The 22,108-nt window shown below is 45.3% G+C and overlaps 1 protein-coding gene across 1 annotated transcript in view; it reads left to right on the forward strand.

Annotated features, from left to right (window-relative positions):
- Positions 1-22,108, forward strand: part of LOC143988993 (cytochrome P450 2A4-like) — a 126,758-nt gene that overhangs the window by 80,213 nt on the left and 24,437 nt on the right. The window contains exons 6-7 of the mRNA XM_077488976.1: positions 11,978-12,154; positions 15,033-15,174. Coding sequence (XP_077345102.1) covers positions 11,978-12,154; positions 15,033-15,174 — 319 coding nt within the window. The remainder of the gene's footprint in view (positions 1-11,977; positions 12,155-15,032; positions 15,175-22,108) is intronic.

The following is a 22,108-nucleotide window of genomic DNA, read 5'->3' on the forward strand; positions in this document are numbered from 1 at the left end:
TTATTTGGGAAATTGTTCTGACAATTCAGGACTATGGAGCTAATGAAGGCAATGGAGGAGAGGGAAGGTCAGGGACCAGGGTAGGCAAACAAGAGGGTGCAGGAGATACAGAGCACTGACAGCAGCACCGTAATACAGAGCACTGACATCAGCACCGTGACATACAGCGCTGACAGCAGCTCCGTGACATACAGCGCTGACAGCAGCTCCGTGACATACAGCGCTGACAGCAGCTCCGTGACATACAGCGCTGACAGCAGCTCCGTGACATACAGCGCTGACAGCAGCTCCGTGACATACAGCGCTGACAGCAGCACCGTGACATACAGCGCTGACAGCAGCTCCGTGACATACAGCGCTGACAGCAGCTCCGTGACATACAGCGCTGACAGCAGCTCCGTGACATACAGCACTGACAGCAGCTCCGTGACATACAGCGCTGACAGCAGCTCCGTGACATACAGCGCTGACAGCAGCACCGTGACATACAGCGCTGACAGCAGCTCCGTGACATACAGCGCTGACAGCAGCTCCGTGACATACAGCGCTGACAGCAGCTCCGTGACATACAGCGCTGACAGCAGCTCCGTGACATACAGCGCTGACAGCAGCACCGTGACATACAGCGCTGACAGCAGCACCGTGACATACAGCGCTGACAGCAGCTCCGTGACATACAGCGCTGACAGCAGCTCCGTGACATACAGCGCTGACAGCAGCTCCGTGACATACAGCGCTGACAGCAGCTCCGTGACATACAGCGCTGACAGCAGCTCCGTGACATACAGCGCTGACAGCAGCTCCGTGACATACAGCGCTGACAGCAGCTCCGTGACATACAGCGCTGACAGCAGCTCCGTGACATACAGCGCTGACAGCAGCACCGTAAGCAGCCCCAGGAGGAAGTCAGCACAGCACAGGGATGGTGTGATCCCCTCATAATAAGAACCCCCAGGAGGAAGTCAGCACAGCACAGGGATGGTGGGAGCCCCTCATAATAAGAACCCCCAGGAGGAAGTCAGCACAGCACAGGGATGGTGGGAGCCCCTCATAATAAGAACACCCAGGAGGAAGTCAGCACAGCACAGGGATGGTGGGAACCCCTCATAATAAGCAGCCCCAGTAGAAATATGACACCGCTCAACCTCTTCAAAGAGGAGGGTAGGGGCATATAGTACGGTGTGCTTTTTTGGGTCAGGGAAGTGAGCCAAATGAATTAAGAAGGTCTGTGTGCTTGATTCCAAAAATTGTTTATAGACATATACATGGTCTACTGATCACATGTGTTGAATTCCTCCGAGATCCATGCCTCATTCATTTTTAGAAATGTGAGGTAGTTAACACTGTCGTGAGCTAGGCGAGTACGCTTATCGGTCACAATCCCCCCTGCTGCGCTGAACGTCCTTTCGGACAGGACACTGGATGAGGGGCAAGCCAACAGTTCGATTGCAAATTGGGCAAGCTCTGGCCAGAGGTCAAGCCTGCCCACCCAGTAGTCTAGGGGTTCATCACTCCTCAGAGCGTCCACATCGGCCGTTAACCCAATGTAGTCGGACACCTGACGGTCTAGGCGTTCCCTGATGCTGGATCCGGATGACACCTGTCGATGGGTCGGCTGAAAGAATGACCTCATATCCGAAGTCACCAACACATCTTCAAACCGGCCTCTTCTTGCAGGTGCTGTTGGATTGGTACCCGCAAATCCTTCTCTGGGAGTGGGAATTGCTCCTCTGCCAGCGCACGCAAAAGCAGAATGCAGCATTTCTCGAAGCAAGGCCTGGAAGTGCTGCATTCTGACAGCCCTCTGCGACGGCGGTAACATTTCCGCCATTTTGTGTTTGTACCGGGGATCTAAGTACGTTGCCACCCAGTACTGGTCCTTGACCCTCATGCTTTTTATACGGGGGTCCCTATTAAAACACTGGAGCATGAAGGCCCCCATTTGCACTCAAGCGGAAGGTATGTGGTGGTGGTGGTGTTGTTGGTGGTAGTGTCTTTGGGGGTGCACATAGCAGAGAGTGAAGAAGAGGGTGCAGATCGAGAGGATGAGGAGGGTGCAGAAGAATAAGGCTGAGTGAGCCACTCAACCAAGTCTGGTGCGTCCTTTAAAGTAATTGAACGCACCTTCTGCAACTTCCCACTTTGGCTCAAGGCTGTTGCTCCTGCCCTACCCCTACCACCCCTGCGGAAGGGCCTGCCTCTTCCTCTGCCTGTCATTTTTTAAATCACCCTGTGACAAAACTCTTAGTCCCTATACCGCTGAAGGACTGCTGCAGTATAGGGCAGCGGTCAGCAGTAGTGCACGTCAACCCTATGTATTGTGGACCGATAGCGGTCCTTACAGAACAGCAGACTGTACTGCACTCAGGCCTATGTACCGTAGCACCCTATACCAAGTTACCAGTCCTTATAAAAACTTTTGTGGACCAAGCAGGTTGTGTGTTAGTGATTAGCAGACTGTACGTCAGTCCCTATACCAATGAAGGACTGCTGCAGTATAGGGCAGCGGTCAGCAGTAGTGCACGGCAACCCTATGTATTGTGGACCGATAGCGGTCCTTACAGAACAGCAGACTGTACTGCACTCAGGCCTATGTACCGTAGCACCCTATACCAAGTTACCAGTCCTTATAAGAACTTTTGTGGACCAAGCAGGTTGTGTGTTAGTGATTAGCAGACTGTACGTCAGTCCCTATACCAATGAAGGACTGCTGCAGTATAGGGCAGCGGTCAGCAGTAGTGCACGTCAACCCTATGTATTGTGGACCGATAGCGGTCCTTACAGAACAGCAGACTGTACTGCACTCAGGCCTATGTACCGTAGCACCCTATACCAAGTTACCAGTCCTTATAAAAACTTTTGTGGACCAAGCAGGTTGTGTGTTAGTGATTAGCAGACTGTACGTCAGTCCCTATACCAATGAAGGACTGCTGCAGTATAGGGCAGCGGTCAGCAGTAGTGCACGGCAACCCTATGTATTGTGGACCGATAGCGGTCCTTACAGAACAGCAGACTGTAACGCACTCAGGCCTATGTACCGTAGCACCCTATACCAAGTTACCAGTCCTTATAAGAACTTTTGTGGACCAAGCAGGTTGTGTGTTAGTGATTAGCAGACTGTACGTCAGTCCCTATACCAATGAAGGACTGCTGCAGTATAGGGCAGCGGTCAGCAGTAGTGCACGGCAACCCTATGTATTGTGGACCGATAGCGGTCCTTACAGAACAGCAGACTGTACTGCACTCAGGCCTATGTACCGTAGCACCCTATACCAAGTTACCAGTCCTTATAAGAACTTTTGTGGACCAAGCAGGTTGTGTGTTAGTGTTTAGCAGACTGTGCGTCAGTCCCTATACCGCTGAAGGACTGCTGCAGTATAGGGCAGCGGTCAGCAGTAGTGCACGGCAACCCTATGTATTGTGGACCGATAGCGGTCCTTACAGAACAGCAGACTGTAACGCACTCAGGCCTATGTACCGTAGCACCCTATACCAAGTTACCAGTCCTTATAAGAACTTTTGTGGACCAAGCAGGTTGTGTGTTAGTGATTAGCAGACTGTACGTCAGTCCCTATACCAATGAAGGACTGCTGCAGTATAGGGCAGCGGTCAGCAGTAGTGCACGGCAACCCTATGTATTGTGGACCGATAGCGGTCCTTACAGAACAGCAGACTGTAACGCACTCAGGCCTATGTACCGTAGCACCCTATACCAAGTTACCAGTCCTTATAAGAACTTTTGTGGACCAAGCAGGTTGTGTGTTAGTGATTAGCAGACTGTACGTCAGTCCCTATACCAATGAAGGACTGCTGCAGTATAGGGCAGCGGTCAGCAGTAGTGCACGGCAACCCTATGTATTGTGGACCGATAGCGGTCCTTACAGAACAGCAGACTGTAACGCACTCAGGCCTATGTACCGTAGCACCCTATACCAAGTTACCAGTCCTTATAAGAACTTTTGTGGACCAAGCAGGTTGTGTGTTAGTGATTAGCAGACTGTACGTCAGTCCCTATACCAATGAAGGACTGCTGCAGTATAGGGCAGCGGTCAGCAGTAGTGCACGGCAACCCTATGTATTGTGGACCGATAGCGGTCCTTACAGAACAGCAGACTGTAACGCACTCAGGCCTATGTACCGTAGCACCCTATACCAAGTTACCAGTCCTTATAAGAACTTTTGTGGACCAAGCAGGTTGTGTGTTAGTGTTTAGCAGACTGTGCGTCAGTCCCTATACCGCTGAAGGACTGCTGCAGTATAGGGCAGCGGTCAGCAGTAGTGCACGGCAACCCTATGTATTGTGGACCGATAGCGGTCCTTACAGAACAGCAGACTGTACTGCACTCAGGCCTATGTACCGTAGCACCCTATACCAAGTTACCAGTCCTTATAAGAACTTTTGTGGACCAAGCAGGTTGTGTGTTAGTGATTAGCAGACTGTACGTCAGTCCCTATACCAATGAAGGACTGCTGCAGTATAGGGCAGCGGTCAGCAGTAGTGCACGGCAACCCTATGTATTGTGGACCGATAGCGGTCCTTACAGAACAGCAGACTGTAACGCACTCAGGCCTATGTACCGTAGCACCCTATACCAAGTTACCAGTCCTTATAAGAACTTTTGTGGACCAAGCAGGTTGTGTGTTAGTGATTAGCAGACTGTACGTCAGTCCCTATACCAATGAAGGACTGCTGCAGTATAGGGCAGCGGTCAGCAGTAGTGCACGGCAACCCTATGTATTGTGGACCGATAGCGGTCCTTACAGAACAGCAGACTGTACTGCACTCAGGCCTATGTACCGTAGCACCCTATACCAAGTTACCAGTCCTTATAAGAACTTTTGTGGACCAAGCAGGTTGTGTGTTAGTGTTTAGCAGACTGTGCGTCAGTCCCTATACCGCTGAAGGACTGCTGCAGTATAGGGCAGCGGTCAGCAGTAGTGCACGGCAACCCTATGTATTGTGGACCGATAGCGGTCCTTACAGAACAGCAGACTGTAACGCACTCAGGCCTATGTACCGTAGCACCCTATACCAAGTTACCAGTCCTTATAAGAACTTTTGTGGACCAAGCAGGTTGTGTGTTAGTGATTAGCAGACTGTACGTCAGTCCCTATACCAATGAAGGACTGCTGCAGTATAGGGCAGCGGTCAGCAGTAGTGCACGGCAACCCTATGTATTGTGGACCGATAGCGGTCCTTACAGAACAGCAGACTGTAACGCACTCAGGCCTATGTACCGTAGCACCCTATACCAAGTTACCAGTCCTTATAAGAACTTTTGTGGACCAAGCAGGTTGTGTGTTAGTGTTTAGCAGACTGTGCGTCAGTCCCTATACCGCTGAAGGACTGCTGCAGTATAGGGCAGCGGTCAGCAGTAGTGCACGTCAACCCTATGTATTGTGGACCGATAGCGGTCCTTACAGAACAGCAGACTGTAACGCACTCAGGCCTATGTACCGTAGCACCCTATACCAAGTTACCAGTCCTTATAAGAACTTTTGTGGACCAAGCAGGTTGTGTATTAGTGTTTAGCAGACTGTGCGTCAGTCCCTATACCGCTGAAGGACTGCTGCAGTATAGGGCAGCGGTCAGCAGTAGTGCACGGCAACCCTATCTATTGTGGACCGATAGCGGTCCTTACAGAACAGCAGACTGTACCGCACCCAAGCCTATGTACCGTAGCACCCTAGACAGACCAAGTTACCAGTCCTTATAAGAACTTTTGTGGAACAAGTGAGTTGTGAATGATTAGCAGACTGCAGCAGAAGGGCAGCAGTCAAGTATAATATTCTTTCTATATTTGGAAGAAAGAATATTATACGTGTACAAGCCTATTACCGTACCACTGATACCAGTCCTGAAAAGAACCTTTGTGGAACTAATAGTAACAGCAAGTCTTTAAAATTATCCTCACTGCCTGACACACTGCTTCCTGCCTGTCCCTATACAAATTGGCAAAAAAGAGTAGGCTGGAACGATTAGCTGGAACAGCTCTTTTGTGGACCTGATAGTAACAGCTAATGATGATGATGATGATGATGATGAAGAAAGACTAATCTGGCTGAGCTGTCCCTAAAATAGCAGCATACAGCGCTCTGTCCCTTTATCTAAACTGACAAAAGAAACTCAGGCTGCTGACCTAACACCTATACCAGTCCTGAAAAGAACTTTTGTGTACCAAATAGCTAGCGTTTTCTCTGTCCCTACTCCACACAGGATCCTTTCCCTACAGTGACAGAAGAAAGAATGTAAAATGGCCACCGGATCGGGTGTATTTATAGGTTAGGGGGAATGTCCAAGTGTCCATGAGCTGTCATGTCTCAATTGGTTGTCCTGTAACACATGATAAACGTGTCACGAAAGGTTAAAGTTCTTGTATACATTAAACACGTAAGTCCGCCGGGGCGAACGACGGAAAAAGGCGTTCGAACCCGCGGACGGCGAAAGTCGGAAATTCGCCGCGAAACGACCGCCGGGCGAACCGTTCGGCCATCACTATTAGTGGGTGGAAGCAGTGAAGAACAAAGTAGATAGTTAAAAACAGAAGAGAGTGATAAAATAGGTCTGACAGTACGGAGATGGAAGTTTATATTTTTGGAGGGCAGATTTATACTGGGTGATGTCTTACTGGGATTTAGTTTTTATGCCATAGATGCTCAAGGTGTTTGCTTTTCAGGGTTAGAACGAAAAGGGAAAGGGAGTAAAAGGGGGGGAAACTCTAACAAAGAATGAGCCGCAACTGCAGCAGGTTTGATAAAACCTTGCTGAAATTGTCTTGCTGCCATGCCCTTCAGAGAACAAATGCGCCGGTGGTGTCAGCGGCTGCATGAAATGTGAATATCTCTCAAACGGTGCAGGTTTAAGAGGTATTCAGTGTACCTACAGGTAAGCCTGATCTCCCCCCGCTTTGCCCTTTCATCAAAAATCCCCACTCCTACTGCTGCAATGAAAAAATCGAGCACTAATCTTTTATGCTTACCCATTACCACTGGGTCTCTTGTAGGGGGGCCCTGACAGCAGGGGGATCGGCAGGGCAGGGAACAATTACAGAGGAGAGAAAAGGGAAGAGAGGTTCCAGGTAGCCACTGGTGCAGTAGTTTCTTAAGTTAAATATTTAAAAACTATGTTTTGCACTCACAAATGTCAGAGCAGTAGTCATATCACAGTCTAGATGAAGTCCATTGCCATATCCTGATCAATGCGGCTGTTAACACTGAATCGCTGTAGGAAGCCAGTACAGAGAGCTGCATGAAATTCCAGTGAACTGTCAGCCTCTGAAGGCGTGGTTAAGCCTCTGAAATGCTCTGATGACGGTCACGGCATCCCAGGTTATCCTTGTACCAGCTTCCTTCAGTGATCACAGCAGTGTGAATCAAGAGAATGCTGGCAGTGGACTTCACTTAGATAGTGATATGCCTACCGCTCTGAGTCCAATACATATTATTTTTAAACATTTAATTCAATAAAAACGACTGTACCAGCAGCTACCTGGCGGCTTTCGTCCCTTTCTCTCCTCTGTAATTGTCCCCCACAGCACTAATCCCCCCCCCCCCCGCTGTTTGGGCCCCCTAGAGGCCTGTTAGTACCCCCTGTCAGCGGCCCTGGTGTCCGGGTCTCAGACAGGGGAAACCCAGATACATCATTCAAAACCTGAACTGTATGGGTCAAAACTGGACTGGTGGCAACCCTGCAACTAACCGCAGCAAAGACTATAGCACTATAGAGTAGTTCATTTTTTATAAAACCAAAAACAAAGTAGTGTGAGCCACTCAGGCTTAGAGGAGTGCTAGTCCTGTGTCCACTGCTGTGAGTCAAGGCTAGGAAGGGAGCTCATCCCGGCTCCAAACGACGGTGTTAAATGGAAGGCATTCCATTTTTTACTTTTTTTTTATTTTTTTTGACTCGCTTGGCCTTCACTCCCATATTTACATTCTACAAAATGTAGTTTATTTACATTTATAATTAATAAAACCACAAAACTCTTTAGGAAAAATAATGCAATATACCCTTAACTCCACATTTATTTAAAAGAAAACAACTTGCATACAAAATTGCCATCCAGATGTCAAATTAGCAACATAAACAATAATGGCTCGTAACGCCAGTGTAAAAATACATCTGCCTTAGCAGGCATTTTAATTCTATAGGGCCACATTGTGTCCCCAGGCAGATGATTATCCCTTGTATCAGCTTGAGTTCTTTATCGGATGAATCACAAGTAAGCATGTAAATAGTTGTCACTATGTGACTTTCTGAAATGGTGCCTGCTAAACTTTCAAAATAATGCATTGCTACAAAAGCACAAGGGAGATTGGAGAGGGGTTAAGGCATCATCGAAGTGCAGGAGTGAGGATCTGCATGATCGAGAGATGGGTGATCATCTAGTTCAGAGGATTTTTGTCTTATCCCCTGTAGATATGAGTAAAGAAAATGGGAATCCCCATCTGTGTCTTTTATATCATATCTGATTTTCTAGAGTATACATAAGTGGGTTTGGACCCTGCCATTTTTGTAGCACTTGTCTCGCAAGATCCGTTGACACGTGGCTCCTTCAAAATTGTGAAAAAACTACAGGAACCTCCATACATCGGTCTACTCCTTTTCATGGTAGTAACATTGTATTGAAGATACCCTGATGCTTTGAAGAGTGGGTTGGCACATGATTAAGTGTCCGAGGTCATCCCTCAATGCTGTGACTTTATTTATTTATTTATTTTTCCCTTTTTCAGTGTTTTTTTCTAAGTGGGTAAACATGGCTGCATAGTCAAGTTTAACCATTTGCCGACCACCCTATAGCAATTTTTCTGCTACAGGGCGGCGGCTGCGTGCAGGCTCACGTGTGTGTTTGTGATCCCGCACTTCCGGGTAGTGGGCGTGAAAGTGCACCGCCGGTGGTTTGCTCCCACTGTGATGTTGCACAGCGGGAGCCAATCAGCGGGTACCATAAACTCTGTCTGCCGACACCCACCGATCATTCAATACACAAGCAGAATGGCAATGTGCCTTTTTGTCAGTAGGGAAGGCATGGAACCTGTGTTCCCGGAAAGCAGGGACAATGATCCATGTGTCTTACCTTAGCAGGGATGGACTGACAATTCATGGAGCCCCCGGCAATAGGAGATTATGGGGCCCCCAGACTTGGAGATGGCCGCCATGCGTGTGTGCCACCCTGCAGCAGAGTCCCCCAGTGTGCCACCCTGCAGCAGAGCACCCAATGTCGCCTTCCATCAGTGTCCCCTTACACACACCTTTGCACCTTGGTGCTTGGTGTGTTAAGCAGCTGGCGAGAAAAGGCTTTTAAATAATATCCACTTGTTGCAGCCTCTGAACTGTGCAAGTGAGTCATAAAGCCAGCGGAATAGTGAACTGCTGTGGTTGGCCTCAGATCGGGCAGTGGGGCGTGTGAACAAAAGCCATGCTTGATGTGTGTCACAATGTCACTGCACAGGTGTGCACCCAGACCTGCTCTGCTGCCTGATCCAAGACCAAGCTCAGCAGTTCACCATTCAGATAGTCCCAAATATGCAGCTGAATAAATATTTGCCTAAATTGATGAAAGAGATTTCGATTTTTTTTTATTTTTATTTTTTCAAAATTGTCGGTCATTTTTTTTGTTTATAGCGCAAAAAAAAAAAAAAACAGAGGTGATCAGATACCACCAAAAGATAGCTCTATTTTGAGGGGTAAAAAAGGGCATCGATTTTTATTTTATTTTTTAATAGTGTCACACGACCACGCAATTTTAAGTTAAAGTAACGTAGTGTCATATCATAAAAAAGGGCCTGGACATTAAGGAAAGTAAAATTTCAGGGCTGAAGTGGCTAGAAGATGTCATGATATTGTTCAGGTATGTCTGAATTGTCATCTAAAGCTTCGGAGTTTAGGAAAGTACTCTGTGATATGCTGAGGGGAGGGTTTCCAGAACACATTTACACTCTTTGACCTTGTTCATCCTTGCTGGGGTTGGAATTGGAAGTCTTCATAGCAGAGGACAGATCTCTCCTCATGGTGCTAATGGTTTGTGAGTTTTTAAACACCCATGCATCTGTATTTTCTTGTCCAACATAGTACCTAAATAGTAATGGCAGTAGTATGGCGTGTAGTAGTACAGGTTGAGAATGGAGCAGAGTCTGGAGATTCTCCTTTTGTGGTTAAAAATGCTCTGAGAGTAAATAAATTCACTGGTTAAAGTAGCAGTGTATTGTAGTCTCTGCATTAGGTCTTATTAAGGTATGGTACATAACGGGTAGCATCAGTTCCTGGGGACAGTAGGAGTTGCCACTCTTTAGTGAAATTTGAGTCCTCCTCTATGAGAGTGCACCTCGGAACTCAGCTGATACAGAAGGCAGAATAAGGGAGACCGCTGTATAGGGGTTCTAAAGGACTTCTTCTACAGGCCTTTGCAGTTCTCAAACACAAGGTCCACTCTCTGTGTTGGAAACAGGAAGGGATGGGTCACCTGGTGCTGTTTAGTGGTCAGTGCATTTTACATAATAAACCAATGGACAAAATGAGGACTTTTATAGGTGCGAATCAATAAAGGAGACATCAAATATAATGTATAAAATAATTCTTTTATTTTGAAAGCCAAAATAAGAATTCATGTATAAAAAAAAAACAAGGAACAAGAAAAAAGATATAGCAAAAGCAAATGCAGTCAATTACAACATTAGCGACACAGCAAAAGATGATTCCCATGGTGGGAATTGAGGGACCTACACACACAGCACCTTGTATTTAGATACTCTATAAAGGATCAGAACATTGGGAGTTTTTGGCCCTCGATATCAAGCTAGCTGCTGAGTCTGCTTTTTTGGTCTTTTTTTTTTTTTACCATCTATGGTCACCTGTAGCGCATGTTTTGCCTTGAGGCAGCTAATGCATCTAACTATCCCAGCAGTGTTTGGTCCCCTTGTAGGAGATATAGAAGGCATTGTATCTTGCAAGTGACCAGCATCCCCTGAGGAAGTCCATCATATGGGCGAAACATGTTGGGAAGTGCATCATCTTTTGCTGTGTGGCTAATGTTGTAATTGACTGCATTTGCTTTTGCTATATTTCCTTTTTCTTGTTCCATGTTTTTTTATACTTGAATTCTTATTTTGGCTTTCAAAAAAAATCTTTTATACATTATATTTGATATCTTCTTTGATTTACACTTATAAAGTCCCCATTATATCCATTGGTTTATTATCTAATTTTGAGATGTGGTGCTAAAAAATGTATTGGTGAGTTTTGCGTTCATAAAAACTTTATATCCTTTTACATAAGGTTCCACCGTCATGGCAGAAGTTTGACGTGACTCTTGTCGTTAAAGAAAAAATTGCCGTCCTGCTTCTGCAAAAACTGCAGTCGAAAACAAATCAATCTGACATCACTATTAGAAAAGCAAATGAACGTTCTTAAAACAAGTGTATAGCCACCTTTACCCCAATCCTTATGCATTGGAGGTTAGTGACCCCCTCCCCCCACCCCCAAATATTGGTGGCCAGTGGGAGACAGAAAAGTAGCATAAACTTGCATGCAGTTTTGTGTCCCATGTTGGTTCCTATGCAGCAAGGTCATTACTGGAACTATGCACATACTATTGTGCAGAAAATCACTCTGCCTGGCAATGTGTACATGGGTGTGGAGGCAGGTGCTGGTACAAGCATTCCAATTTCCAGTTACGGAGTTTGGCAAAGATATATGGGTCGTCTGAATTTTTATTTTAGTTTTTTATATTCTAGGAAAGTCCCACAGAATTGGGAGTATGAAATTCCTTCTGTCAGATAAATAAAATGATCTGTGGTTTCAGAGTCTTTTTGGGCATTCATTTTTCCATATTACCTTCAGCTACAGAAGTCAGGATTTATTTTAAAGCTTATTTACTGATAGCTAAAATACATAACTACTGTACATAGTATGGGCTCATGTTTACTTTAAGAATAAATGTTCAAAACTAGAGCACCTAATCTTTCTCCTCTTCCTCCTAAGGCATATGCTGCATTTGACAGTTTAATGAAGCGTGTTCCTGGTCCCCATCAGAAGGTATTTGCAGACTGCGAGCATGTGAAATCTTTTATACGTGAGGAAATTGACTCCCACAGGAGATCCCTGGATCTAGATTCCCCTGGAGACTTCATAGACAGCTTCCTCATTCAGGCCAACAAGGTAATGGGATGCTGTGTACATAAGGTTATAGTGTAAAGTGCCAATAAATACTCTTATGCTGATGGTCCATTTAGGCTTGTACTTTTTGATAATGTGCAGTACAATATGCACAAGCTGCAGCATATTGCTGTGCCATTTATTTAGAATGGTACCTGAACACACAACTACAGTGTTGGTTAACATATATTTCATGCAGTACAGTCATAGATAAACTATCCTTGGTTAAGTTAAGGTGAAACTCCAGCCATGATTTTTAGTTCAGGACATTATTGCTGCTACTCCTTTTTTCTTCTTTTTCTGTTTTTTTTTTTTTTTTTTTTTTTATTTATTTTTACATATCTTTTGATGGATGTTAACATGAAGTACCTACAAATCGCCCTACAGCAAGTTCAAAACTATAAAATGAATTGCAGAAAAAACAAGAATGAAAAAGCCGACTACAAAAATTTTAGATTGTGATGCCAAATTTTATGTGGGTATTATTCTCTAGTGGTTGGATCCTTCATGTTTCTGCCTTTCCTTTCCAACGTGGACTGAGTTTTGCCAATGAAGGTGCAGCAGGGTGCAATGGTAGTAACACTCAGTTCAGAGGCAATAGCAGAACTGCATTGTAGTTCAGGCAAGCACAACTACCCAAGGGAGGTCAACCCGACCAGGTGCACCCCCAGTATGGTGCAGGCAGCGAACAGTGTAGCAGCAGGTCTCGTATGCACCGACAGTGTCTGTCTCGAGGGATGGAATGCGGCCTAGCCAGTCTGTTCCTAGCCGAGAAGTTTCCAGGAAGGATAGCTATTGGCCCTTGGCTCAACTATTTTTCAGCTCACCTTCTTTGTCCCATTCTTGGTTGGCTGGTTTTGACCCCTCACTTGCGTTCTGTCTATCTTGTGTGACCCTCTAGCACTTTTCTGATGATTCTAGCCAGACCAAGATTTTTTATTTATTCCCCCCCTCCCCCCCCTCTAGCTCTCCCAATACCTATTGCCCATGCTCATCTTGCTCAAGTTCCATAATCATCTGCAAAAGTATCTAGAATACACACCTAAAGTGTACTATAGCGATTGCTCCTAGATTTAAAGAGCAGTGCTTCAGTAATGCATGCATTCTATTGTCGCTCTCATGCCTCCAACCCATGGTACTACCACCCATTCACAAACTTTTCAAAGGCAATGAGCTGCATTCTACCCCATTCCCAGTTCAGTAGATGAGACACCAGTGCACAAACTATAGCCACTGCAATCCACCCAGTGAAGAACATCTCAAACAAAGTTAGCGCCATAGTGAAGATCCTCTATTGAATCCTTTATGGGCTAAAATCCAGCATAACATATCTCAGCCATTGGGTGAAATGGGGGAAATCTCACCAATTTCAGCCATTTCAGGCTCTAGTCATGGTGTAGCACTTGCCCCCACAGGCACCGATGATGTTGATATGTCCTCTGTTCTGACATGACTCTTAATATTGCTCGATCCCCACTGACGCACCCAGTTAGAGGTATAGGAGCACTTGCACCTGAATAACTTAACCACCTCCTGCTCAGCCATTATTGGTGTATAGGCTGAGCGGGAGCTCTCCCATCCTGAGTAAATGTCTTGACATCCTCCTAGGATCGTACACCATGGCGTGAATCATCATCCGCTGTGTCCACTGGACACAGCAGATGACAGATCAGTGTACCAGGCCGCTGCTGGTACCATGTGATCGCTGTGACCAATCACAGTAGCTCACATGGCAATTTGTACAATGAATGGCTTCCATTCATACCATTCCGTGTGTACTATGGTACACACAGAATGGATTTCGTTTTTAAAAAATGTTTGCTTATAACAGTGATTATCACACTTATAAGCAATTATAATGTGCTTACAAAAAGAAAAAAATCCTGATCCCCTCACCAGAGTAGTACAGCATTAGTATGGTATTGCGCTGGTCACAGTATAAAAATAAAAATTGTAATAATGAAAATGTTAACTTGAATAAAGTGATTATATATATATATATATATATATATTATAATATAAATTACACCTGCCACTGTAGTAACTCGCATCGAGCTTGTACTGGCCTTGCATATGTGTGCACTCACACAGGCTGCCAGCAATTAGCAAAGCATGAACACAGGATTGAAGGCTCCGTCCTGCCCAATACTTCTCCTGGCACAGATTTAGAATTATCAAGTCTTTAGAAAATATAGAACACTATTTTCTCTGTTCACAATAAACCTGCCAGAGCTTCTCAAACTGCTACTCTGGCGGATTTTATACGGTAGTTCCCCAATAGTTCTATATGGTATATTTACATTTGTCGTAGGTCCCCCAACCTCCCCCTTCTTCCTTTTTTTGGATTTTTTTTTCTTTCCTTTTTCCCCTCTTCTTTTCCTTTTTTGTGTGGTTCCCGCCCCCTCCCCCATTTCACTATTGGTAAGGGGGAGGACGGGAACTGATAAGATGAACTACATTGTATATGTTTCAAGATAATGTTTGGAATTTTCTGAAATGCTGAAAATAGTAACAAAATTAAAAAAAAAGCTGGCCTTATACAATTTTTTTTACCTTTTAACTGTGAAGTGCAAGGGCCTGTCTGATTGCATACAACTTGAAAGTTTTTAGGTTTGACCTCATATTAGTTTTGAGAAATCTAAAGGATATAGACTATACAAACTTTTTACACACACTGGCCTTTTATAACTTTAAAAAATTCGTTTTTTTTGGCTTGTATTAGTTTAGCCTAATGCTACATTCATCCATTTGGTACCCAGGGCTTCTGGTCTCCCTGCTTTATAAATCTGACAGGGAGTCTTATAGGTGCTGCTGGGGAACAAAATGCTCATACTCAAGTCTCGCACAGACCAAAACTCACAATTCTGGTTCTAAATTGCAGGAAAAAGATGTGAGGAACAGCGAGTTCTGCCAGGAGAATCTGCTGATTTCTGTATTTGAACTTTTTTTGGCTGGAACCGAGACTACAGCCAGCACCCTACAGTTCAGTTTGCTGGTGATGATAAAACACTGGAAAATCCAAGGTAAGATGGTCAGTGATTGGCAGAGGAACAATCACTGGGTACTCAGAACTTTGCTAGGTTGAAAAACACCAGAATTGCACTAAATGCCAGCCCACCTGTCTTCCTGAATCAAATTTTCAGGGAAATTCACAAGCCCACTTTTTCTGTGATCGACAACTTATACTGGCAAGATTATATGGGTTTGGTGTGAGCTTTATTATTTGGTTCTTGTTTACAGTTTTTGAGTGTATTGGTGGGGATCTTTTACCCTTGCGTTGACCTCTGAAAAGTTATCTGCAGTGGAATGAATTTCAGAAGGCAGTTGACAGGAGGCTGGGAGAAGATATGTCACCGCCTGGATTCCTTTTTTAACCTCTGAAAGTCCACATCACCATGCTAAATTACTTGCAATTGCGTTGTGGCCCTATTCACTTGAACAGGTTGAGTTTGGTGGGGCTACTGCATATCCTTGCATCCTTCTTACCTATTTTTATTTTTTATTTTTTTGGTGGCTGAAAAGCATCACGGCCACAACATATGTACCATCCCCTCTGGCCCTCATGTAAGCTTAAGGTGGGCAGTCAGGGGCACAAACTGTTTCAACACCAATTTTTACTGTCCCCAAGTGTAAATGTGGTATAAAATTGATGTTCGCATGTGTTTTTCATATATGTATGTGTGTATGTACATACATATGTAGTACCCGGATGTTTAGGCGGGGTTGCTATTAAATTTATTTGCCAAGCGATTAGTTGCCTTGGCCAATTGTTAGGAGGTCATTTGATTTCACCAAAACCTAAGGCCTATCCTGGGGACATCTAGCTGCTAGGCTGTCTGAGGGCCTATCGAGAAGCAGGATAGGTTTGGGACTGCGGCCTTGTAGTCAAACCAGAAGCAGCAGTCATGCCGGCCGGGGAACCAGTCATGGTCAAGGGTAGAAGGAAAGCTGTCGCCACTAAGGGGCCATCCACCTTGCCACCAGAGACCATTGTGAGTAAGATGAAGCCAGTAACAGAGCAGACTTATTGCCAGCCAGGGATGGTGAAGAACTGGAAAAACTTCAGCAAGTTCCAAGTTGCCTGCGGGACAGCAGAAGTAACTCTTGTGGAGTGCCAAGCCAGGTATCTAACCTGTCAGCAGGGGTGCAGCTTGAAGAGTATCTGTGAGTGCCAAGCCAGGGACCCAACAGTGAAGAGGGGGTGACGCTTGAGGAAGATACTGAGTGCTGCAGTGAAAGAGCTCAGGGGATCTGAAGTCGAGTGAGAGACTGGGAGCTCATTGAGTGAAGACCCACAGTGAGTGAATGTGGGGTAAAGAGAACTATTTGTGTTGTAGATAGTTGAATACCTTTACCGTTCGTAACAGCTACAAGATTTTTGCCATAGGAGACAGCGGTCCTCATATAGAAGTGGTGTCTGGCTGGAGGATTTCACCTGTATAGCTGTCTACCTATAGACATCCTCTGCTAATTATCTTTGCATCTACCTAAGGGTGTCCTGGCCCTAACCCTCTCTCCTACAGTTCTGTTTGAGACGATAAATCTCTTTGCATTCAAAAAGTTTCTGGCAGGGGGCATGGTCTGGACATGGCCGAGTAGAGACGTGCACGAGCTGAGCTCCTGACCGTTTCCTATCTACCCCAACTTGCGTACCTCCCATTTCTCACATAATTCTCCCATCCAAGAAGCGTACAGCTAAACGGAACAAGAAGACCACAAATTCGACACAAGTTGTCCCATCTCCAGATGAGATTCGGCAGTTTTTGCAACTTTCCCAGTCTAACGCCCCAGAATTCAACATGGCGGACACACATGCACCACACTCTTTGGGCCTCGACCCGCCTGCTTCTCCTGCCTCCCCTACAGGGTCCCTAAGCCTGGAGATCTACCCCAACACCCTGCCTGCTCCATCGACAGACCCAAGGAACTCTCACCGCACCTACCCCTGACTTACAGAGCAGACGCAGAACTGAAACCTATTCTCCAAGATCTGCCAGCGAAAGCCATCTTTGAGGCCCTGGTGGGGTGCGTGGAAGCAGCTCACAGGAAGGAAATCTGCACCGTCAAGCAAGCGTTCCAGAACCTGGCCACCAGACTCACGGCAGGGGAGGCTTCTGTGTCCACAATAGACCAGAGAGTGTCAGCTCTAGAGGCACTTCAAAGCAGCAGTGGTGGATCTACAGCTGCACATGGAGGAGATGGAGGACTGGACCTGGAGGAACAATCTGTGGCTCCGTGGCCTACCAGAAGCTACGGGCCCAGCAAACCTAGCAGCCCCGAGTACAGATACATTCAAGAGTGTAGTAGGTGAACTACTCCCAGATCGGATGGAATTTGACTGGATACACAGAGCCCTGGGCCCCCGGTTGAACAACCCCTCCAGACCCCGAGATGTGATTTGCCGACTGCATCACTATGCTCCTAAGGACATAGCACGCAAATCATGGGAAGCAGGGGACTTGGAATTTGACGGCGCAGCGGTCGAGATCCTGCCACACCTCTCCAGGGCAACGCTGCAAGTCCGAGCCCTTCTGAAACCGCTCCTAGACCTAGCCAAAAGCCTGGAGGTCACATACCGATGGGCTTCCCACTATCGCTCACCTTCTGGAAAAACCAACGCTCCTTCTTCCTTCACTTGCCAGAATCCTTACCAGCCCTCTTTGTCTTCCTGGCAGCGGAGCCGATCGTGGTCCCGGACTGGCTGGCTCTCATTCCGTGACCAGGGAGGCGTGAGTAACCATTTGCTGCAGCCAACATATTCCGCATTGACACATACTCTGTGCCATTTACCCTCTCCATGTAACCCTCTGTGCCTAGTTGAGCCCCTTTACAACACTTAACTTTCAGCTCTTGAACTGACACTGAACTGTTGAATTTTGTTTTTGTTTGTTTGATGCAAGGCTAGTTCTCACCCGTGGCGCACTGTCACCTCCCCGGCTCCAAAGCGTGGCATGATTGCCCTGACCCCACCTTCTCATTGAGCGAGTTTTTGCTGCTCACTCCATAACCATGGAAGGTGATGCCATACCAGCTACTGGCCTGTATTGGGCATAGAAACCCTGACCCCTGATGTATTAGTTGCGAAGAAGCATCCCCCTTCACACACCTGCCATCTTCAGACGTCTCCCATACCTCAATGGGCTGAATGGAACTACCCCAGCACTGTGCCTGGATATGTGCAGCCTTAACTTTCCTGTCTGTGCTTGAACACTGCCACTACTCTTTAAGGTTTAACTTGCACAATACTATGCAATGTGTCGGCTTGTTATTATGATGCACATTGAGTGGAGTTTATTATTACACCGTGGGGGCTACCATGGAGGGGGTGCTCCAACATCCCTTTCGGGGGTCATCTCCCAAGAAAGGGAATGGTGGGATGGGCCTGTATACAAGTTGATACGGGGGCTGCGAGTGGCAGGTGGGGACGATGGGCGTATGACCCACTTGACTTGGAGCTCATCTCCTCTGGATCCTAAATGGGACTGGGGGGGGGGGGGGGCTTAGAGGCCAATTGGTGCAGAAACAGCTTGGTTGTCCCTGCCTCCCAGCACTTTTTTTGTTTTGAGGGGGACGGGACGGGACGGTCTTATGCTCCTGAGCATAAATTGAGGGGACACTCGATACACCTAAGGAGCCTCGAGTACCACAGAGTCATATAAATCCAACTAAACCTATGGGTAGATAAAATGGTCCCCGAGCAGTGAGCTTCAGATTGTTGGAAAACGCCACAAGAGCTAAATGCCAAACTTTGGGGATTAAATAGACTCTGCTAGTTGAAGTGCAGCTCTCGGGTGACACGCTGCACCCTGTAGGTAACCCTCCCTAGTGCAGGGTGACCCGATGACGTTATAGGTTTATCTCATGCATTTGGCTTTTTGAATAAGGTTTGAGTTCTTCATGTTATCAGTATTTACTTTGCTTCGTTTTACACTTCTGTTTCTACTGGGGTGGATGGAAGGGTCAGGTCCTCTCTTATGGGCCACTGACTATCCCTTCCCCCAAGTAGGCTAGCGTACACTGCTGGATTACCGGTCGTGCTATGATATAATAAGTTTATTACTTGCATATTTAGTTAGTTCAGGACGTTCTGTTCTGAGCTGTATTCTCTTTTTAACCCCCCTCTTCCACCTAGATAACTTTTCCTCTTCCTCCCCTCTAACCTCCCTCTCCAGCACCACTCACTTTGCCTCTCCACCCTCCTTCTCTGTGATCTCCATCCTCCTTCTCCTTCCCATCCACCCCCCTCCCCCCCTCCCCCTCTCCCCTTGATAACATGGCAATGTATTTCATAAAAGTGGTGTCATTAAATGCAAAAGGTCTGAATATAACTGAAAAAAGATGCATGCTATTAAATGAGCTAAGGAGTTCTCAGGCTGATGTGGCCTTTATACAGGAAACTCATTTTAAAAATGATAAACTTCCAATTCTCAAAAAAAGATACTTCCCCCCCCCCCCCCTTGACACTAACCCTGCAGCCATAACCAAAGGGGTGTCTATACTACTATCCAGTAACCTACCATGGCAATGCCAAGCTGTTATCCAAGATCAGATGCTTTGTGTTTAACAAGGGACTTATAGGTGAAGTGCAAATTACTGTAGCAACATTATATGCCCCTAATGAACATCAGGACACTTTTTTTATTTTTTCCTTATTGCGCCATATAAAGCAAGATATTATACCCTTTAACCACTTTACCACTGGGCACTTAAACACCCTTAATAACCAGACCAATTTTCAGCTTTCGGTGCTCTCACATTTTGAATGACAATTACTCAGTCATGCAACACTGTACCCATATGAAATTTTTGTCATTTTTTTTTTTCACACAAAGAGCTTTCTTTTGGTGGTATTTAATCACCGCTGGGTTTTTAATTTTTTGTGCTATGAAAGAAAAAAAGACCGAAAATTCTGTAAAAGAAAAAAAAAAAAATTATTCGTTTTGGTTATAAAATTTAGCAGATTAGTAATTTTTCTTCATACATTTTGGCCAAAATTTATACTACTACATATTTTTGGTAAAAATAAGTACAAATTGGTGTATATTATTTGGTCTTTGTGAAAGTTATAGAGTCCACAAGCTTTGGTGCCAATATCTGAAAATTGATCACACCTGAAGGACTGATGGCCTATCTCATTTCTTGAGACCCTAACATGCCATAAAAGTACAAATACCCCCCAAATACCCCTTTTTGGAAAGAAGACATTCCAAGGTATTTAGTAAGAGGCTTGATGAGTTTTTTAAAATTGTAATTTTTTCCTACAATTCTTTGAAAAATCAAGATTTTTTTTTTTTTCCCTTTTTTTTTTCACAAAATTGTCATATTATGAGGTTATTTCTCACACACAGCATATGCATACCACTAATTACACCCCAAAACACATTCTGCTATTACTCCCGAGTATGGCGATACCACATGTGTGAGACTTTTACACAGCGTGGCCACATATAGAGGCCCAACATGCTGGGAGCACCCAGGCCAATTCTGACATTTCTCTCCTACATGTAAAAATCATAATTTATTTGCTAGAAAATTACATAGAACCCCAAAACATTATATTTGTTTTTTTAGCCCTAGAGAATACAATGGTGGTCCTTGCAACTTTTTATCACGCACGGTATTTGCGCAGCAATTTTTCGACCGTGTTTTTTTGGAAAACGGTTTTGTGCTAAAAAAATAAAAAAAAAAACAGTAAAGTTAGCCCAATGTTTTTGCATAATGTGAAAGATGAAGTTACGCTGAGTAAATAGATATCTAACATGTCACTCTTCAAATTTGCACACGCTCGTGGAATGGCGCCAAACGTCGCTACTTAAAAATCCCCATAGGGGACGTTTTTAATTTTTTTACTGGTTACATGTTTTGAGTTAGAGGAGGTCTAGGGCCAGAATTATTGCTCTCGCTCTAACATTGGCAGTGATATCTCACATGTGTGGTTTGAACACCGTTTTCATATGTGGGTGGGACTTACGTATGCGTTCGCTTCTGCATGGGCGCACATGGGGACAGGGGCGCAATAATTTTTTATTTTTTTTATTGTTAATTTTACTTTATTTTAGTTTGACATTTTTTTCCACAGAAATAAATTTTGATCACTTTTTATTCCTATTACAAGGAATGTAAACATCCCTTGTAATAGGAATATGGCATGAAAGGTCCTCTTTACAGTGAGATATGGGGTCAATAAGACCCCATATCTCACCTCTAGGCTAGGAAGCCTGAAATAAAATAAAAAAATAGAAAAAATGGCAGGGAATTGAGGGGTTAATTTTCAGTGAGCAGCACTGTGGGCACTGCAGATCCAACCCACAGCGCTGCTGACACCGATCTCTTCCCCCTCCGCTGTACCAATCGGTACAGAGAGGGGAGGGTTTGTTTACAAGTGATCACTCTGTCATTTGACGGAGTGATCACATGGTAAATGGCCGCGATGAGAGGCCGTGTACCGTGATCCGTGATGCGCCGGGTCCTATGGACCCGGTGGTCACGGATGCGCACCCGAAATTCTGGGAGGACATCATATGACGGCCTCTCAGAGTTCAACAACCGCCCTGTAGCCGTCATTCGGCTATGGGCCCGCTGTTAAGTGGTTTAAGTTCTAGAAAATGATTGCGGGATTGATATGGGGAGCATCTGAAATTTGTAGAGGATTTTAGGAGCTATCATTTTTATCTAATTTATTCGCCCAAACCACGACAGGGGGCTAGTTGTCACTTTTTGATCGTTTTTCCTCTTATATCGTCTAATAAAGGTATATAAGTTAACAGATAGGTTTTCCTCCAAGGTATCAGTTAACCTTACTCCTAGGTACTTTAATGTCTTTTGTCCAAGAAATGAAATTATTTTGAGAGTTTTCCTTCCTCTAATTTGATTAAGTTATCCTCCCTTTTCTTTTTCACCAACCTGGACACATGTTTACTTGATTTATCTCCCCAATGATACCGTACTTATCTCGTA

Source organism: Lithobates pipiens, unplaced genomic scaffold (genome assembly GCF_037356315.1).
Source record: "Lithobates pipiens isolate NorthernLeopardFrog02 unplaced genomic scaffold, aLitPip1_a1.2 Scaffold_18, whole genome shotgun sequence".
Classification (NCBI taxonomy): domain Eukaryota; kingdom Metazoa; phylum Chordata; class Amphibia; order Anura; family Ranidae; genus Lithobates; species Lithobates pipiens.